Source organism: Hemitrygon akajei, chromosome 2, assembly GCF_048418815.1.
Source record: "Hemitrygon akajei chromosome 2, sHemAka1.3, whole genome shotgun sequence".
Taxonomy (NCBI): domain Eukaryota; kingdom Metazoa; phylum Chordata; class Chondrichthyes; order Myliobatiformes; family Dasyatidae; genus Hemitrygon; species Hemitrygon akajei.
The window spans coordinates 143482940-143504836 of NC_133125.1; the positions used below are offsets into that span (position 1 = coordinate 143482940).

Genomic DNA, 21897 nt, shown 5'->3' on the forward strand with positions numbered 1-21897 from the left:
GAACAGGGTTTCCCTTCCTCCACTATTGATACTGCCCTCACCCGCATCCCCTCCACTTCCCGTACCTTCGCGCTAACCCCATCTTCCTGCTGCCTTTACAGTGATAGAGCTCCTCTTGCCCATATCTACCACCCTACGAGTCTCCTCATCCAACACATCATTCTCCACAATTTTCACCATCTCCAAAGGGATCTCACCAAACATATCTTTACCTCCACCCCACCCCCCCCACAAATTCTCCAACTTCCACAGGGACCTCTCCTTCAGTGATTTTCTTTTCCATTCATCCCTCCCCACTAATCTCCTTCCCTGCACTTATCCTTGCAAGCTAATTGGTCACTTGCCCATTCACCTCCTCCCCCACCTCCATTCAGGGCACCAGTCTTTTCAGGTGAAATAACTTTTCACCTTCAAACCTGCTGAGGTCATCTATTGAGACTGGTGCTCCCGATGTGGTCTCCTCTGCATTGGTTAGACTCGTAGTAAATTGGGAACCGCTTAGTCAAGCATCTCTGCTCCAGCCACCAAGAGCGGAACTTCCCGAAGGACAAGCATTTTAATCCCCATAACCACACACACAAAATGCTGGTGGAACACAGCAGGCCAGGCAGCATCTATAGGGAGAAGAGCTGTCGACGTTTCGGGCCAAGACCCTTCGTCGGGACTAACCAAAAGGAAAGATAGTAAGAGATTTGAAAGTAGTGGGGGGAGGGGGAAATGCAAAATGATAGAAGAAGACCGGAGGGGGTGGGATGAAGCTAAGAGCTGGAAAGGTGATTGGCGAAAGTGATACAGAGCTGGAGAAGAGAAAGGATCATGGGACGGGAGGCCTCAGGAGAAAGAAAGGGGGGGGGAGCACCAGAGGGAGATGGAGAACAGACAAACAACTAAATATGTCAGGGATGGGGTAAGAAGGGGAGGAGGGGCATTAATGGAAGTTAGAGAAGTCAATGTTACCGAAATTTTTACCCCATCCCTGACATATTTAGTTGTTTGCCTGTTCTCCATCTCCCTCTGGTGCTTCCCCCCCACTTTCTCCTGAGGCCTCCCATCCCATGATCCTTTCCCTTCTCCAGCTCTGTATCACTTTCGCCAATCACCTTTCCAGCTCTTAGCTTCATCCCACCCCCTCCGGTCTTCTTCTATCATTTTGCATTTCCCCCTCACCCCACTACTTTCAAATCTCTTACTATCTTTCCTTTCGGTTAGTCCTGACGAAGGGTCTCGGCCCGAAACGTCGACAGCTCTTCTCCCTATAGATGCTGCCTGGCCTGCTGTGTTCCACCAGCATTTTGTGTGTGTTGTTATGGGGATTTCCAGCATCTGCAGATTTCCTCGTGTTTGCATTTTAATCCCCATTCCCATTCCGACGTGTCGGTCCATGGCCTTCTCTTGTGCCAAGATGAGGCCACCTTCAGGGTAGAGGAGCAACACCTCAAGTCAAGTCACTTTTATTGTCATTTTGACCATAACTGCTGGTACAGTGCATAGTAAAAATGAGACAAAGTTTTTCAGGGCCATGGTGTTACATGACACAGTACAAAAACTAGACTGAACTACGTAATAAAAAAAAACACAGAGAAAGCTACACTAGACTACAGACCTACACAGGACTGCATAAAGTGCAGGCCTTATATTCTATCTAGGTAACCTCCAACCTGATGGTATGGATATCAATTTCTCCTTCCAATAATAAAAAAAATCCTCCCCTTCCCCTCTTCTTCTATTCCCCACTCTGGCCTCAACTCTTCTCACCTGCCTATCACCTCCCCCTGGGTCCCCTCCTCCTCTTCTTTCTCCTATGGTCCACTTTCCTCTCATAAGACAAAGAACATAGAAATCTACAGCACATTACAGGCCCTTCAGCCCACAATGTTGTTCCAACCATGTAACCTCCTCTAGAAACTGCCCAGAATTTCCCTACTGCATAGCCCTCTATTTTTCTAAGCTCCATGTACCTATCTAAGAGTCTCTTAAATGACCCCATTGTATTCGCCTCTACCACCATCACTGGCAGCGCATTCCACACACTCCTCACTTTGAAAAACTTACTTCTGACATTTCCCTTGTACCCATCCTTGTTCTTCAGCCCTTTACCTTTCCAACCCACCTGGATTCACCCATCACCTTCTAGCCACCCTCCTTCCCCCTCCCTTTACAGTCCTGAAGAAGGGTCTCAACCCAAAATGTTGACTGTTTATGAATTTCCATAGATGCCACCTGACCTGCTGAGTTCTCCAGCAATTTTTGTATGCCACTAACTGACTGCTGCATTTCCTTCTGTAACTGTTGTTATGAGTGATGAACAGATCTGATGGACAATGGGGTGCAGAGTTACTCATTTCTCCCCCCCCCCCCGAATCACGAACCATTACTGTTGCTATGCTGCTCATGAAAGAGAGAGAGATGAAAAACATGCAAGAACATCTGCTACAGATAAGAGAGGGGAGAGAGACTTGATGATTTACTGTATTATGACTTCTGCAAGGGTTATTTATCTTCTACCATTTTGCTCATTAACATTCCTCAGTGGACTGCAGGAGTGGGCTGGTTTGATGGACACAGTCATTCAAAATTGATTGATAGCTGAGATCCCATTAGTAGGGATAAAAGATAGGTCTGGAGAGACACCCTTCAGACACACCAGTGGACACTGATTGAGTGTTGGAACCCACAGAAAAGGTGGGGGCATCGGAGACCAAACCAGGAGATCGGTCAGTTAAACTCACAGTGTTACAGCAGGGCCAGTGGGGACTTGTGTGTGTGTCCACTCATGCCAGAGTGATGAGTCCACCACAGAACGGTCTAGCTGAATGACAGAGGGGTCATAACTGAATGGCCACAACGACACGACGGATTAAGAAAGGAGTAAAAGGTTTGCCTGCCGCAACAGCTGCTGTTACATCTCTCTCTCTCTCTCTCTCCCTCTCTCCCCCTCCCCCTCTCCCTCCAATGATTACAACACAACAACCATAACTACCTCAGCACTCATGAACTGAACTGAACTTTATACTTTTCTATGACAATTCATTTACCCCTAGACATCGATAGAACATGTTTATTATTGCTTATTATTATTCCTACACTTTTAGGTTTATTATTGCTAACTTGTGTTATCTATATATTTGCATTATTGGTATTGATTTGCTTATTTTACTAATAAACACTTTTGAATATAGTACCACCAGACTCCAACGGATTCTTCTTTCTCTGCTGGTCAGACACCCAGTTACGGTGTACGTATCAAATTGGGGCCTCATCTTCCGGGATTTGATTACCAAATTGGGGGGGGGGGGCCAGTGAATCGGGATAAACGTCCCTTATCTGATCTGGTTGCATGGATAACCAGGCGGGAAACCAGCAGAGATGGAAATAGACAAATTTTTTAAAAGATCTGACTTCAGGGGCATTGGAGGATGCCAGGAAGGCAGAATTGGTGAGTGTTGCGAAACGATTAAATCTCTCGGCGGTGAAATCGTCGATGAGAAAGTTGGATGTACAGAGAGTAATAGCTATGCATTATGTATCCGAGGGTGTGTTCACATCGGATGTATTGGACCTGTTCCCTGACAGGAAACCTGTCGCAGGTGAGGTTCAGTTACAGATAGAAAAATTAAGGTTGGCTGAGGAGAAGGAGAAAAGGGAGCATGAGCTCCGGATAAAGGAGATGGAGGCTGAAAGGGAGAAGGAAGAGGCTGCAAGGCAGAAGGAAGAAGCTGATAAGCAGAGGGAGGAAAGGGAGAAAGAGAGGCAGCATGAGCTGGAAATAGAGAAATTAAAGGTACAGCAGGGAAGAGACCGGGCAGCAGACCCAAATGAGGGGTTCAAGATTGGTCGGGAGATTCAGTTGGTACCTCCATTCGAGGAGATGGATGTCGATAAGTTCTTCCTCCATTTTGAGAAAGTGGCTGTGAATCAGAACTGGCCTGAGAGAAAATGGGCTGTTCTGGTACAGAGTGTACTTAGGGGAAAGGCTCAGCAAGCGTATTCGGCATTGTCCATGGATGAGTCTAGGAATTATGAGGAAGTAAAAAGGGCTGTATTGAGGAGTTACGAGTTGGTGCCAGAGGCATACCGGCTGAAGTTCCAGAACTGGAGAAAGCCATGGAACCACACATATTTAGAGTTTGCCCGTGAGATGCAAATGTATTGTGAGCGTTGGTGCGCCTCAAAAGGGGTTGTTGGAGATTATGATAAACTGTTACAGTTAATGCTGATAGAGCAGTTCAAAGGTTGTATCCCTGAGAGTATGAAGACGTACTTGGATGAGAAGGAGACGGAGACTCTGTCTGCGACTGCCAAGTTAGCAGACTAGTACGCCTTAACCCACAAGTCAAAGTTTTCCTCAAATAAGAGCTACCAGAAAGGCAGTAGGGACGGTAGAGAAAGTCCACCGTCTAAGGCAGAGAATAAGCCGGGAGATAGTTGAAAAAGTAAGGAGGAGGAAAAGCAGGCTGGCAGGAAGGTTCCTAGCTTTACCTGTTATAATTGTGGGAAAGCTGGAAATATAGCATCTAAGTGCTTTGCTCCGAAGAAGGAGACTGGAAAAGGGAAAACAGCAATCCCTACTGGTTGCATTGAGTCGGTCAGCAGATCGATGAGGAAGGCAAAGGTAGATAGAGCACAAGAGGGGCGTGAGAAGTTTATCTTGGAAGGGACAGTCTGTGAAAGAAGGAGAAACCCCAGTTCCAGTGCAGATCTGGAAATATACTGGGGCTGATCAGTCCTTGATTCTAAAGAAGGTGCTGGATTTTGGCCCGGAGACTGAGACTGGAGAGGTTGTGTTAAGGGGTATCGGAAAAGGGACAGAGGCCGTACCTTTGCACAGGATGTTTCTGAAATGTGACCTGGTATCTGGACCAGTTGAAATAGGGGTGCGATCGAAACTACCGATGGATGGTGTAGACGTCCTACTTGGTAACGATTTGGTAGGTGGTGACGTGTATTCAGCAGTGAAGTTAACAAGTAAGCCTGTAAGCGCTGAGGACCCGCCCACAGATTCCAAGATTTATCCCACCTGCGCAATCACTCGCAGCATGTCTAAAAAGGCGTCTGAGAAAGGAGCCAGTTTAAATGAGTCCAGTGTTGATTTAGCAGAGATGTTTTTACCGACCCTGTACCAAGAAGGGTTAGAGGGTGGTAAAGCAGAGAATCGTGAGGTTAAAGAGAGTAAAGGAGAGGAGGTAGATCTACCCTTAGCCAGGAGGGAATTTATAAAGGAACAGAGTCGTGATGAGGAGCTTGTGGCGTTGAGAGAATCAGCTCTTTCTGAAGTAGAGATTGATAAAGAACCAGAGGGATACTATCTGAAGGAGGGAGTGTTAATGAGGAAATGGAGGCCGACCACGGTGCCAGTGGATGAGGACTGGGCGGTGGTACACCAGGTGGTAGTTCCGAAGGTTTATCGGGATGAAATTTTGAACTTGGCTCACAAGGGACCTCTAGATGGACATTTGGGAGTAAGGAAGACAGTAGATAGGGTTATGAAAGATTTTTATTGGCCAAATATAAGGAAGGATATTGCGGACTATTGTAAAAGGTGCCATACTTGTCAGGTGGTAGGAAAGCCAAATCAGGTTATCCCTAAGGCACCTCTCAGACCCATACCCGCTTTTGAGGAGCCTTTTTCCCGAATCATCATGGATTTTGTGGGTCCTTTGCCCAGAACTGCGAGTGGGCGGCAGTACGTCATGACCCTGATGTGTGCTGCTACTCGATTCCCGGAGGCTGTGCCCCTGGGAAACATTAGGACTCCTGCAGTGGTAAAGGCACTCATTAAATTTTCCTCCACGGTAGGGTTACCTAGAGAAATACAGTCGGATCAGGGGAGTACCTTTACATCCCATGCATTTCAGCAAATGTTGACACAGATGGGAGTTAAACAAATTCTAGCCTCTGCATACCATCCGGAATCTCAAGGAGCGTTGGAAAGATTCCACGCGACTTTAAAGACCATGATTAAAACTTACTGCCAGGAAAACACTCGAGACTGGGATGATGCATTACCACTTCTGTTATTTGCAGTGAGGGACACGGTTCAGGAATCTCTGGGGTTCAGTCCATATGAGCTCGTTTTTGGTCACAGACCCAGAGGACCTTTAACCTTACTCAAAGAAAAATGGTCTAGTCCGAATGTGCAAGTCAATGTGATTGACTATGTTTTGAGGTTCCGTGAAAGGCTCCATAAGGTTTGCAAGTTGGCAAAGCAAAATCTTAAAGACTCCCAGACTAAAATGAAACAATGGTATGATAAACGAACCCAAGATCAAGAATTTCAAGTGAGCGATAAGGTTTTGGTCCTGTTCCCTGTAGTTACCAACCCCCTACAGGCAAGATTTCAAGGCCGTATAAAGTGATCAAGAAAATAGACTCTCTGAATTATGTGATTGAAACACCCGATAGACGAAAGCCGAGCCGGTTGGTTCATGTTAACATACTGAAAGGTTATCATGACGTGACCCCCACAGTGGTCGGTGTTGTCGCGAAGACCGATGAAGCAGAAAAGATTGATAAGGAGGGGCCTGAGCGTTTTGAAAAGATAAGCGTAGTACCCACCCGACTAGAGAACTCTGTTATTTTAGCCAATTTTGCCGATAAAGTCAGTCATTTAGACCCTGAACAAAGAGAGCAGCTGACACAGCTAATTAAACTGCATGCAGATTTATGCCCAGATGTTCCCAGGAGATGCAAAGTAACAGAGCATGATGTTATTGTTACCTCGGCCCAGCCGATTAAACAATCCCCTTATCGGATGAATTTGGAAAAGAGCAAGCTAGTGGAGAAAGAAATTGAGCATATGCTAGCTGCTGGTATCATTCGTGAATCTTCCTCTGCACGGGCATCTCCATGCGTGGTTGTACCGAAACCGGACGGCAGTATAAGATTCTGTACAGATTACAGAAAGGTGAATGCCATCACACAAACAGATGCTTATCCTATCCCCAGGGTGGAAGATTGTATTGATAAAGTGGGTAAAGCGAGATACATCACTAAGATTGACCTGCTAAAGGGATACTGGTGTGTTCCTTTAACGGACAGGGCTCAAGAAATTTCAGCCTTCATCACCTCATCCTGGTTCTACGAATACAATGTCTTGCCGTTTGGAATGAAAAATGCGCCAGGGACATTTCAGAGGATGATTGACGCCGTGATTAAAGGGTTAACAAACACAAAGGCTTACATTGACGATGTAGTAGTTTGGAGTGACACTTGGGATGAGCACATTGAGGCTGTAGAAAAACTGTTTAAAAGAATGTCTGCAGCCCATCTCACAGTGAACCTCGCAAAGAGTGAGTTTGGCCATGCCACGATCACGTACCTGGGGTATGTGGTAGGACAGGGGCAGTTGGCTCCTGTGCAGGCTAAAGTACAGGCCATTTCCGAGGTTCCTGTCCCAACAAATAAGAGGGCACCGAGAAGGTTTTTGGGCATGGTGGGGTACTATCGAAAATTTTGTAAGAACTTTGCGGACATTGCCCTCCCGCTTACAAAACTCCTACGGAAGGAGGAAAAATTTGAGTGGAGCAGTCCTTGTCAGGAAGCTTTTGAGAAGTTGAAAACCATACTATGCCATCACCCTGTGTTAAAAGCACCTGACCTTTTTAAACCTTTCTCCCTGGCGACTGATGCAAGTGATGAGGCTGCAAGGGCAGTCCTATTGCAGAAAGCAGGGGATGGAGTGGAACACCCAGTAGCGTATTTCTCTCGAAAGTTCAATGTGCATCAGAGAAATTACTCCACTGTGGAAAAAGAATTGTTGGCACTTATCTTGGCGATACAGCATTTTGATAAACAGTATTAATTGTTTATACTGATCACAACCCCTTGGTATTTTTGGCTAACATGAAAAATAAAAATAGGTTATTAAGTTGGAGTCTGTTGTTACAGGAATTCGATATTGAAATACAACATGTAAAGGGGAGTGACAATGTAATTGCTGATTGTTTATCTAGATATTAAGTTGAATGTGTATCTGTTTTATTTTTGTAGTTAAGACTACTTCTGTATTTTGTTAAACTCTGTAATTCTGTAATATGCTGTATTAGTTAATTTTCTGGTGAAAATTCCCAGAAGGATGGGGGTGTTATGAGTGATGAACAGATCTGATGATCAATGGGGTGCAGAGTTACCCATTTCTCCCCCACCCCCGAGAATCACGAACCATTACTGTTGCTATGCTGCTCATGAGAGAGAGATGAAAAACATGCAAGAACATCTGCTACAGATAAGAGAGGGGAGAGAGAATTGTTGATTTACTGTATTATGACTTCTGCAAGAGTTATTTATCTTCTACCATTTTGCTCATTAACATTCCTCAGTGGACTGCAGGAGTGGGCTGGTTTGATGGACACAGTCATTCAAAATTGATTGATAGCTGAGACCCCGTTAGTAGGGATAAAAGACAGGTCTGGAGAGATACCCTTCAGACACACCAGTGGACACTGATTGAGTGTTGGAACCCACAGGAAAGGTGGGGGCATCGGAGACCAAACCAGGAGATCGGTCAGTTAAACTCACAGTGTTACCGCAGGGCCAGTGGGGACGTGTGTGTGTCCACTCATGCCAGAGTGATGAGTCCACCACAGAAGAACGGTCTAGCTGAATGACAGAGGGGTCATAACTGAATGGCCACAACGACACAACGGATTAAGAAAGGAGTAAAAGGTTTGCCTGCCGCAACAGCTGCTGTTACATCTCGCTCACTCTCTCTCTCTCTCTCTCTCTCTCTCCCCCCAACGATTACAACACAACAACCATAACTACCTCAGCACTCATGAACTGAACTGAACTTTATACTTTTCTATGACAATTCATTTACCCCTAGACATCGATAGAGCTTGTTTATTATTGCTGATTATTATTCCTACACTTTTAGGTTTATTATTGCTAACTTGTGTTATCTATATATTTGTATTATTGATATTGATTTGCTTATTTTACTAATAAACACTTTTGAATATAGTACCACCAGACTCCAACAGATTCTTCTTTCTCTGCTGGTCAGACACCCAGTTATGGGGTACGTAACACTGTAATTAAAAAGTATTTCAAAAACCAAAAAAAAAAGGTTGAAAATACTCAGAAGATTGGGCAGTATTCACAAGAAGAGATATAATTTCAAAATTTCAGGTTAACATGTTTCACGGATAGAAAAGTTATTGGCCCAAATCTCAAAAAACAGCATTTCATTTGCTGTTAAGCACTTTGGTAGCTTCATCATGAATCTCTTAATTTAAAAGGAATGTGCATGTACTGTGGGCATCACTGGTTTTATGCCCATTCTGCCAATCCACAGTTGCCCCAAGTTCTGCTGTGTTCTCTGCATGCCTTTAATGGGTCACTTCAGAAAACAATGGCAAGATATGTCAATGAAAGATTGGGATTGGCCTGATCTGATAGAGATAGCACTCCCCCCCCCCCCACCCCCCGCATGAACACAGGGACCAATTGGGTTTTTACATCTACCCAGACCATTATTTCATAATCCTCACTCCACCAAAGATGGGCTAAAAAATAAATTTGAAGTACATTATAGATGAAAGAGTGATGAAAGAAACCAATTTAATACTATGAAGCTTCTAATCTAGAAATGAGAAGGTTGGAGCTCAGTTTTGATAGCCCTGAAAAATACTCAACTGTGGCACTGGAATAAAATATAGTTACAGTGTAATCTAGATAACAGAGTGAAGTGAGGCACAATTTCCTAAAGAAATTCTCACTTGGCTTTGATTCCATTAATGCATTGGTGTGAGTGTTAATGCAAATCTATATTAAGTAACACACACAAAATGCTGGAGGAACTCATTAGGCTAGGTAGCACCTATGGAAAAAGAGTACAGTCCACATTTAAGACCAAGACCCTCCTGCTGAAGGGTCTCAGCTCGAAAAGTCGACTATACTCTTTTCCATAGATGCTGCCTGGACTGCTGAGTTCCTCCAGCATTTTGCACGTGTTGCTTGGATTTCCAGCATCTGCAGATTTTATCATGTTTCCAATCTATATTAAACTAGTCAGGCGTGAATACATCACTATGTTGCTGCCCAGAGGTCAGTTTTTCATTTTGGAACAGTATATAAAGATCTTGGAGGGCTTACTGCAAGTTACCTCAGATTATGTTAAGTGTTAGGGGATTCCCACTGCACACTTAATTGACACCTCCAACTGCAGTGTGGCTGCAAGCCATTGAGTCAAACTTGAGGAAGAGATTATGCCCTTGTTTATAGAAATGAAAGCTTCAGTAGTAACAAGCTCTCCAAAATATGACCCCAGCCACCTCCCAATTAAAAGCCCTCGTTGCTTATTTAGCTGCTTTGTTTCCCCCCATCCCGAGTGTTGCAGAATTGGGCATGCTATTTCTGCCTAATGCGTGGTCAGGCAATTCAAAAAGTTTCTCTCTCCACCCCCCCCCCCCCCCCCCCCCCCCCCACCGCAGTCAAAACCAAAGCAACCACACGGGTTAAACCTGCACTCCCCCCCTTCACCGGGCAAAAACATTGGGATCATACTGAACAGTTGGTAGCCATTTGGTCTTTCAGATCCTTGCCGATCAATAAACTTTCCAGCCAATTATTCACAGCTCAAGATAGCAGCATCTCTCTTGGCAATTTCTGCCATCTTTCTGCTGCTCCCGTCAGACAGGAGGTTACGAAAGCCTGAAGTCCAACGCCAACTAGTTCAGAAACAGATGCATTCCTACAACTCACCCACGTATCCCTAATCCTACCTCAACAATGGAACTCTATGGACCACCTCTTGCACTGTCATGGTCTTATCTCTGATTGCTGGTTTGTTTTTTTTATACTAATGTCTGGTTTTGGATAGTTTTTATCTCTTCACTGTGTTATCTAATTTATGTGCATTTGTTCTGTGTGTTGTCTGAATCTAACTGCTTGTGATGCTACTGCAAGCAGGTTTTCCTTCATTCCCACACCTCACCGTACTTCAGCATATGACATGAAACCCAATTTAACAAGACCTATATGTGAACTAAAGGCTCTTACACAGATGGGCAAGTGACGCAAGCAAATAGGTGCATTAAGTTGGTATTGAATTAAATTGAATTGACCTTATTTCTTACATCCTTCATATACATGAGTAAAATTCTTTACATCTCCATCTAATTTATAATAATTTGTGATAGCATGTACAACAAGACAGTCAATATCACACAGAAATACAATTGTATCAGCATGAATTAATCAGTCTGATGGCCTGGTAGAAGCAGCTGTCCCGGAGCCTGTTGGTCCTGACTTTTATGCTGCAATAGAGTTTCCCCTTCTCCATGGATTGTCACTTTGTCGTGGTGGAGAAGCTTGTGTGGTCCTGAGATCCCGAAAGCAATGCCGTCTGGGGCTATGCTCCTGGTAGGGTCACCCACGGCAGTAAGGTTGAGGGTGAGGACCCTGACAAAGAACAATCCAACCAAGACCTCAACGGTGGAACAGGCGGACAAAGTTACTTCAAACTCAACGGCTGTGAAGGTGGATGAAGGCTGCAACAAATCCATCAGCTCCAGTCATCGTGGTTTCCATGCCATTGGAATCAGTTGGTTGATTTGTGAAATATTGTGTGCTTCTTGGAGTGCAACATCAAGTACACATTAAACAAATACATGCACAGGCATCTTTGCGCTGTGGGCCACATCTTCGAGTCTTTCGGCGATCGGGGGGAGGGCGACGGGAGCATGCAATGTAATGGCTAGAAGCTCCTAGTCAAGAACCGGCACAGAAATGGTGAATACTTGATTCAGTCCTCAACTTTTGGACAGAAGCAGAGAAGTTGTTTGGTAGCAGTATTCACATCTGAGCAGCCCTATTTACAATCCACTCTGCTCACGCTGCATTGGGAGGGGGCTGGAAAAGGTGCCCTAAAAATAGTCTGCTTCACCCCATCCTGTCTGGAAAGCTGCATCCAGAGGGATCATCATCATGCGGTCAAAAAACATCGAGAAGTGAAACTATGAAATTTGGAACCTGGAATATACGATCTCTGATGGATAACCCAAACTCAGACCGACCAGAGAGGAGTTCCTGGCCTTTGTTGCCCAGGAACTCCAAAAATTCAACTTTGACATTGTTGCTCTGAGGGAGACCCGCAGAGCTGGATTAGGGCAACTAAAGGAAAAGCAAGGTCAATACACCATTTTCTGGAAAGAACTTGATCCTGAACAACCGCGGATCCATGGAGTAGGTTTTGCCATCCAAAACAGCCTACTTCAGAAGCTGACAGAGCAACCACTGGGAACCAACAAACGTTCTCATGACTCTGCGAATCCAACTCGTCAAGAACCAACAGGCCACCGTCATCAGCGCCTATGCTCCAACCCTGGACGCTGAAGATGAAGTAAAGATGAACTTCTATGCCCAACTTGACCATATCCTTTCCTGTTCCCAACAACAATAAGATCATTCTCTTGGGAGACTTCAATGCCAGAGTCAGGAAAGATCATCGGCTCTGGACTGGAATAATAAGCAAGGAAGGAGTTGGCAAGGTTAATGCCAATAGAACACTCCTCCTCACCAGATGTGCTGAACACAACTGGTGATTATAAACACCGTATTTTGCCAGAAAAACAGGCACAAAGTCTCCTGGCAGCATCCACTCTCCAAACACTGGCTCCTCATCCACTACATCATCATACAATCTCGGGACCAACAAAATGTACTGATAGCAAGAGCTGTTACTGGTGCCGACAAGTGCTGGACAGACCATCGATTCATCTTATCCATCATAAGAACGAAGATTCAGCCCAAAAGGAAACACCAAAATCAGAACACTATTAAGAAATTCAATGTTGACATCCTAAGAGACATCAACCATGTACAGAAGTTCCAACAAAATCTTCAAGAACTGCCTCAACAAATCTCACCATCTGTAGAAGAACAGTGGAATCAATTGAAGAACGCTATCATCACCTCCTAAAAATAAACAATTGGGTTCAAGACGAAAAAACATCAGGACTGGTTCGATGATAATGACAAACTACTCCAACAACTCATCAATGAAAAGAAAAGCTTTCATCCCCTTACAAAATGACCGACAATCGGCTACCAAAAGGAAACGCTATCAGGAATGCAGGACTGTAGTCCAGAAGAGCACCCGAAGCCTGAAAATCAATGGTGGAGGAAGAAAGCTCAGGAAATCCAACAACTAGCAGACGCCAATGACACTTGAGGCTTTTTCAACGCAACTAAAGCTATTTTTGGCCCATCCACTCACGGTCAAGCCCCTCTCAAAAGCAAAGATGGTTCAACCATTCTAAAGAGCAATGCTGACATTAATTCCAGATGGAGGGAGCACTTTGAAGATCTTCTAAATCAGACCGTCTATTTGACAGGAATGTGATTAACAACATCCCAAAACAGCCCGCTGACGACTCCCTAAGCAAAATACCAACACTTGAAGAAGTCAAGGAAGACATCAAAACCTTGAAAAAAAACAAGGCCGCTGGACTTGATGGAATACCAACCGAAGTCTACAAAATTGTAGGTAAACCGCTTCATTACCAACTGCATCAACTTCTCATCAAGATCTGGATAAATGAAGACATACCAGCAGACTTCAGAGACTCAGCAATCGTTACCATCTACAAAAGGAAAAGCAATCGATCCGAATGCGGAAACTATCATGGAATTTCCCTGTTATCAACAGCAGGAAAGATCCTCACCCACATCATGAACAACCGGCTCAAGCCTTTAGCCGAGAAGATCCTTCCGGAGACGGAGACACAAGCCCATCACTTGGAGTAATCAACATGATCTTCACAATGCGACAACTACAAGAAAAATGTCGTGAACAACTTCAACCTTTGTACATGGCATTCATCGACCTCACCAAGGCCTTTGACTCGGTATCAAGGGAACTCCTATGGGATGTCCTATCCACCTATGGATGCCCTGAAAAGTACATTCAAATCCTGAGACTCCTCCACGATGGCATGCTTGCCACAGTCATGGTCAGCAACAGTAACTGTGAGCCTTTTCAAGTCAGATCAGGAGTAAAACAGGGATGGGTGATTGCCCCAACTTTGTTCACCATCTTCATTGCAACAATCATCCACATCAAGGACGACCTACCCCCAAGAACCAAAATTGTCTACAGAACAGATGGCAGACTTTTCAATCTTGCCCATCTCAAGTCCAAAAACAAGACATCCACGAGTTCCTTCATCGAGTTCCAATACACAGCTGACAACAGTGTTGTAGCTCTCTCAGAAAACCACCTATAACAGATTCTGACTGCGTTCAAACGTGCATACACGAAACTTGGACTTACCATCAATTCCAAGAAGACTCAGATCATCTACCAACTGTCACCAACTGAGACAAATTGGATTGAACCAACAATTTAACTTGGCGAAGCAACCCTGGAAAATGTGGACCACTTTCCGTATCTTGGAAGTCACCTCTCCTCCAATGTCGACCTTAATGACGAGATCCAACATAGTCTTAAATGCGCTGGAAAGGCTTTTGGACGTCTCCGAACAAGAGTCTTTCATGATCGTGACATCCAGACAGACACCAAAATGTTAGCGTACAAAGCAGTGGTGATTCCAACGCTCTTGTATGCATCAGAAACTTGGACAACATACCGACGACATCTGAAGGTACTTGAAAAGTTCCATCAACACTGTCTTCAAAACATCTTAAATATCAGCTGGGAAGATAGAAGAACCAACGTCAGCTTGCTAAATGAAGCAAAAACAACAAGCCTTGAAGCCTACGTCATCAAGAACCAACTAAGATGGAGCAGTCATATTGCTCGGATGAAAGACAAACATTTGCCAAAACAAATCTTCTACTCCCAGCTTAAAGAAGGCAAACGTAAAAGAGGCGGACAACAGAAGAGATTCAAAGACATCTTAAAAGCCAACATGAAGAAATGTAACAGCGACATCAACAATTGGGAAACCAATGCCAAGGACAGGAAACTCTGGCAAACCATCATCCGAGAAGGAACAGCAACTTTTGAAGCCAACAGATGTGTAGAATTAGAAGAAAAGAGAAGAAAATGGAAAGAGAGGCAGCAACAACCAAAGCCCGATCTGCCAGCTGGAACTACCTGTCCTGAATGTGGAAGAACTTTCAAAGCCACTTGAGAGCCCATAAAAAGATCAATGGAATGAAGACCATCATCCTTGACCTCAAGGGATAGCCACGACAATGACAGTTTCCCGGATGGGAGCAGCTAGAACAGTTTTTGGTTAGGATGACTCCGGTCCCCAATGATCCTTTGGGCGTTTTGTACACACCCATCTCTGTAAATGTCCTGAATAGTGGGAAGCTCACATTTACAGATGCACTGGACTGTCTGCACCACTCTCTGCAGAGTCCTGCGATTGAGGGAAGTACAGTTCCCATACCAGGCAGTGATGCAGCCAGTCAAAATGCTCTCAATTGTGACCCTGTAGAAAGATCTTGGGATTTGGGGGCCCATACAAAACTTCCAACAGTCTGAGGTGAAAGAAGCGCTGTTGTGCCTTTTCCACCACACAGCTGGTATGTACAGACCACGTAAGATCCTCGATGATGTGGATGTCGAGAAACTTAAAGCTCTTTACCCTCTCAACCCTAGATCCAATGATGTGTCAATAGGGATTAGCCTGTCTCCATTTCTCCTGTAGTCCACAACCAGCTCCTTTGTTTTTGTGACATTGAGGGAGAAGTTGTTTTCTTGACATCATTGTTATCAGAGTGATGTCTTCTTCTCTGTAAGCTGTCTCATTATTATTTGAGATAAGGCCAATCAATGTAGTATCATCAGCAAATTTAATTAGTAGATTGAAGCTGTAGGTGGCGACACAGTCATAGGTATACAGAGAGTAAAGGAGGGGGCTTAGGACACAGCCATGGAGTACCTGTGTTGAGGGGCAGAGGGGCAGAGGTGAGGGAGCTCACTCTTACCATCTGTCATCAATCTGACAGGAAGGGTGAAGAACGAGGTCTCTGAGCTTCTTGTCAAGCCTGGAGGGAATTATGGTGTTGAATGCTGAACTGTAGTCCAAGAACAGCATTCTCACATAAGCATCCTTTTTCTCCAGATGTGTAAGGACTCCTTCCATGTGAAGTTGTGGCACAGCCTCAGGATGTTCCTTGGGGGGTAAATGGACCAGGGAATTCCAAGAGTCAGTGGGGATATCAGACTTGACAACTTTAGTACATTCTAGGATCTTTTCCGGTATCTGCCCAGTCATCTCTTTCCATAGCAGAGCTTGGAATGTCCATTTTCAGAGCCTAGTTTTGGGAATACACCTCAAAGCCCTGCTAAGATGCCACCCACACTGTAACGTAATTGAACATTGATTTCTCCAATATTTCGGTAATTTCTCTTCCCCCCCCCCCCTCTCTTTCTATTCCCTATTCTGGTTACCCTCTCGTACCTTCTCTTCTCACCTGCTCACCACCTCCCTCTGGCTCCTGTCCGCTGTCACTTTCTTCCATGGTCCACTGTCCTCTTCCATTAGATTCCTTCTGCTTCACCTATCTCCTCCCAGATTTTAACTTTATTACCCTCCCCCCCATTTACCCACCTTCCCCCTCCCACCTAGTGTCACCTATCACCAGCCAGCGTGTACTCCTTCGCCCTCTGCTTATTCTAGCTTCCACCCCTTTCCTTGCCATACCCAATGAAGGGTCTCAGTCCCAAGTGTTGACTGTTTATTCTCCTCCATAGATGCTGCCTGACTTGCAGAGTTCCTCCAGCATTTTGTGTGTGCTGTCTCTACAAAATTCTCCAAATTATCTACGAGAATAAGCAAGCCAATTTCTGTATCCTCTCACAGGCTAACATTCCTAGCTCTTAATTATACTCAGCTAGCTCCTTTGGACTGGTACATTGCTACAATCCACAGGGCTGGTTTTGGCTATGTGAACAATACAAATACCCATAGACAACTCAGGTTGGCGTGGTAGTATAATGACTTGTGAAACAGTTTATAGCACCAGTGATCAGGTTCAATTCCTGCCATTGTCAGTAAGGAGTTGGTACATTCTCCGCATGACGCTTCTATTTCCTCCCACATTTCAAAGACATGCCGATTAGTAAGGAGTTAGCAAGTTGTCGGTATGATATGCTGGTGCCAGAGAAATGGTGGCACATATTCAGATGGTGTCGGTTGTTGATGCAAACGATGCATTTCACTGTGACAAATAAAGCCAGTCTTCGTAATTGCACAACTTACCCATAATTGATCACTTGCTCTATAACTGATCTACTAAAACCAAGATATCCTGCAATGTTCCAAACTTTACATCAGAAAATAAAATTACATTTTAACTTTATTAAAGAAAAGCACAAACACCATAAACATTATAAATATAAAAACCTTGACTCTCAAATTTCACAATGGAAGAATACAACAAGTATTTCTTAATGCTAGCAGCCACTAAGTTGATATATTCTGAGTCTGCAATAGCAATACTCTCTGAATTGCTAATACCCTCGCATAATCTTAAGCGAACTTAACACATTCTGTGAATGAACTGGATTTAAAGAAAATATAAGATACTCACAGATAAATATTGTCGAAGGTCCCATCCTTTTCACAGATGTTTAACACATGATTCAGCATTTTGGTTCCTAAATAAAGGAAAAGGAAGTAACGTGAAGCATAGCTCACATGTTTTGGAATCATAAGTAGCCAGTAACACAACAGGTTACTTGCAAGAACCAAGTGTAGGGAATACTGGTGGAGTACCATGGGAGATTGAACTTCTGCACTTGGTGCATTCCGGGAAAAAGCTAATGGGAATAAAGATGCTGATTGTCTAACTGCTATGGTCATAAAAACATTTCATTTAAATTACATAATGAGTACACCTGCCATTCAAGCTGGTCTACACTTCATTGAAATTGTATCTTTGGAGCTATAAGAGTGAAATGTAAAGACTGGAAATCTTTGGGCACTCCTTACCTTCTAATGCACAAAGTGGCATTTATGGCTTAATTCAGCAAAACAATTTAAAGTTGGAAATACACCAGTTGTTAATATCAAGCAGGCAATGTTTTTCTTTTATTAGAAGCTGTAATCGGAAATTTAAAATGCCATGACAAAGCAGTTTGGCAGGTTATCACTAGCACAATTTAAGATTCCGTCATTCAATGTGAAACAATATAAGCACCTTGTTAGTGTTAGCAAGATATGTAAAACTTCTTGCTCTCCATGGAATCTGTCTACCTTGGTAAAGCAGCCAACATAATCAAAGACCTCACCCACCCTATACATTCTCTCTTTCCCCCCTCCCCTCCCAATGGGCAGACATTACACAAACATAAAAGCACGTACCACCAGGCTCAAGGATAGCCTGTATTCCACTGTTATAAGATAATTGAATGGTTCCCTAGTACAATAAGGTGGGCTCGTCACCTTGCAATCTACCTTTTGGGCCCTTGCACCTTGTTGTGTGCCCGCACTGCACCTTCTCTGCATTCTGTTATCGTTCACCCTTATACAACTCAATACACTGTTGGAAAGAATAATTTATATGGCTGGCATTTTTCATTGTACGTCGATACATGTGACAATAATAAACCAATTTAAAAGCTTGGTGAAGTCAGTTCAATTCCAAAGCAGCACAAATGGCCCCAATATGGTTTTAAAACAGCCCCAATCCAAAATGCATTTCACTTCAAGATTAATTTTTTGGTTCACAATAGTAAAATTAGAAATTTCAATCTCTACTGACAATAGGGTAAGTACACTCTAGAGTTAAAAAGAACTCTAGTACATTTAACAATATTATCTTCAGCAGGCAAATTTATAGGAACATTGGAGCACAAAGGGGAGACCTTTAGGCTCCAGAAGTTTTTTGGCCAATTGAATCACACTTGCCCTGAATGTGAACTCTATATAAATAACTTAATTCTTTCCCCTCTAATTCTCTCACCCATACAATAAAATTGTATGCTGATTCCGAAACATCGATAATTCTTTCCTGTCAAACACAGTTGCTGCTCACCCGAGTTGCTGCAGCAGATGGCTGATCCAGATTCTAGCATCTACAATCACTGTTTGTAGGCAAATAAATTCCAGCTTTTTATGCACCTTTAAAGATTGCAAACTCATATCCTGGAAAGAAAACTAACCATGTCTTCACACTGTGATATTAGTCAGTAACTGAGAACTCAGACTAGTGCAATACTCCCCTAAGAGCTTACCTATTCCTAGTCTCCGGTACGGTGCCAGGCATCCCAAGGTCATGATGTACAATCGTTTCTGGTTTTGCGAATGATCCACTCGACAGCACACTGCACCCACTGCAATGTCATTGAAATATGCTGCAAGGCAAAGTGCCATTCAATTTTTTAAATATTTCCACACACGCTACTGTAAAAAATACATAAAATCCCTAAAAAATTACCCCAAATGCAAATTTTGTAAACCTATTCCACTTTACAGAGACTAAAATCTGTATCAAGGATTAACTACCTTTCAAATACCAAATTTTTATAAAATCCAAATTTTCCCCACTTAGTTTGATCCGTTTGACTATTGTTTTTGCCTCTCATCTCTCCCAAGGACTATGTAATGAGGACTGTCAAGTGGGAATTCCAAATCTTAATTAGTATGTAGGACCACTCTTCAAAACCCCAGATCTTGTAAAATCCCTTTTCAGGAAAATATGTTCTTTATTCAATCTCATCGAGTCCATCTCTGCATCAGAGCCAGAAATGATGTGAGATCCACTGTTAAGGCAGAATAAATAAGGAAAGTTGAGAAAGGTGTGCAAATAAATTAGTATTCAAATTACTACAGAAAAGAATTTTGATGATACTGTACAGATGTACATTGGTCAAAGGGCTGGAAATCGGAGAACATAGATCTTAAGTGATCAGCAGAAGAACTTGTGGGGGAATTAAGAATGCTTTCACAGGGAGACCAGTATTGGAGCAGCTGAAACAGTGTTCATTGGATTTTAAGACAATGGGATAAATACGAAAAGTGACATGTCATCATTATAAGGAAAGAAGAGAATGGAATGGAACTGATTGGGGAGCTCTTTCACAATTTGGGACAGACACACTGGGCCAAATAGCTTCCTGTACATTTTTATTCCAAATCATAAATGGAAGAAATAGATACTATTACTAACAGGTCAGTTTAGGAGGGGAACCACTTGTACAAGAAAAAGCTTGAAGTTCAAATTTATTATCAAAGTACATACAGTAGGTTACCATATACAACCCCAAGATTTATTTTCTTGCAGGAATTCAGTTCAAAGTAACACTTATTATTTAAGTACATACATGTCACATATACAACCCTGAAATTCATTTTCTTGTGGGCATATTCAGTAAATCCATAACAGAACAATAACCATAATAGAATCAAAGAAAGAACACACCAACTTAGGAGTTCAATGTGCTAAAGACAACAAACTGTGCAATAAGTATTGATGACAGTACTTGAAAGTAAGTCCATAACTTGTGAGAACATTTCAATGATAGAGCAAGTAAAGTTGAGTGATGTTATCCCATTTGGTTCAAATTCTTGAATGTTCAGGGGATAATAACTGAACACGAACCTAATGGTGTGGGACCCAAGGCTCTCCACCTCCTTCCCGATGGCAGAAGCAAGAAGAAAGAGCATAACCTTGACGGTGGGAATCGTTCATGTATGGAATGTTATTTTTGTGCGGTAGTGCTCCTTTTAGATGTGCTCAATGGTGAGAATGGCTTTTCCTGTGATTGAGTGGGCTGTATCGTCCACTTTTTGGAGCCTTTTCCATTCTTGATGTTTCCAAAGTTTGTCAAAGTTTTCTTTTGCTTCCTCCTTTAATCAATAAAAACTCCTTTTGGATCTTACACTTAGATGAAGAACTTTTCATACCAGGAATACTGTAAAATTGCACAAGCCTCTGCTGCCCCACAGAAAGCTCATAATCCATAAACTCACTTATACTGCTGAAGTGTTCAAGGGCTTGCTGTTAAAATTTCAGAACACAGCAGGACATGAATCTTTCTGTAGTCTTTGCATGGAAATCTGTAGCTTCAATCTGTAAATTCTCTCCCTTTAAGGCTTTGCCACAGATTTACACTGAGTGTTTTGCAATTACTCATTGCTTTCAATGCAATCAAGTTTCTATCGATTACAGGTGACTGAGTTACGGCTGTACGGATAATGGATCTAGCCTTACAAATTTGCAAATCACTGCCCAGAAGTTTGAGACAGAATAAAAATTCATTCTCACAGAATTTGCAGGAAAAATGTAAATCTAGCTCATGCTACTTCACGGATGCACAGATGACACAGATTCAAATTAAGAGAAATCACGGTGCAAACCATTTTCGAGTCACACAGGGATTGCCTGTTCTACATCCCAATTAGAACCCTCACACACACCAATTTTGCAACTGCAGAGTGAGGAACCCAGAAGCATTTGAGCAAATTGAAGTAAACTGTCCTAATAAAAAGCAGAGAAGAGGAAAAATTATAGAGGATGAACAGGCAGAGTTATCTCTTGAAAAGAAAAATCTAAAGGCAGTTGAAATTATGGAAGTTATTGACTAGGTAGTTACTTGAAAAATACTTCTCCTTAAGCTATAAAGAGCAAAACTGGAAATCAGGAGAAATCACTGCAGAAAGAGTGAGAACATGGAGCCTATTCCCACAGTGTGGTTGAAGCAAGTGACATAGATACAGTGGGTTTATAGGGAAGTTGGACAGCTACAAGAGAAAGAGGAATATGAGGTTGTGATTGATATGAGAAGGTGGAAGTAGAAATAACTGCTGCTATGGACAGGCTGGCCTGTCTGTACTGTGCACTAGCTACAATTTTAGGTTTTAAAAAAAAGTCTAGAATGACAACAACTGGAGAGAGGGAAGAGAGAAATACAAGGTGATAGGTGAAATCAGCAGGGAGAACGGTGAAGGAAAGAGCTGGGAAGTTGATTGGTGA

At 43.2% G+C, this 21897-nt stretch overlaps 1 protein-coding gene across 3 annotated transcripts in view; it reads right to left on the reverse strand.

Annotated features, from left to right (window-relative positions):
• The window catches only part of naa50 (N-alpha-acetyltransferase 50, NatE catalytic subunit), a 47704-nt gene that overhangs the window by 1143 nt on the left and 24664 nt on the right, over positions 1-21897 (reverse strand). For all 3 annotated transcript variants that reach the window (XM_073028896.1, XM_073028900.1, XM_073028902.1), the window contains exons 3-4: positions 19157-19276; positions 17512-17578 (exon numbers count right to left, since the gene is read on the reverse strand). In XM_073028896.1, the coding sequence (XP_072884997.1) occupies positions 17512-17578; positions 19157-19276 (187 nt within the window). The remainder of the gene's footprint in view (positions 1-17511; positions 17579-19156; positions 19277-21897) is intronic.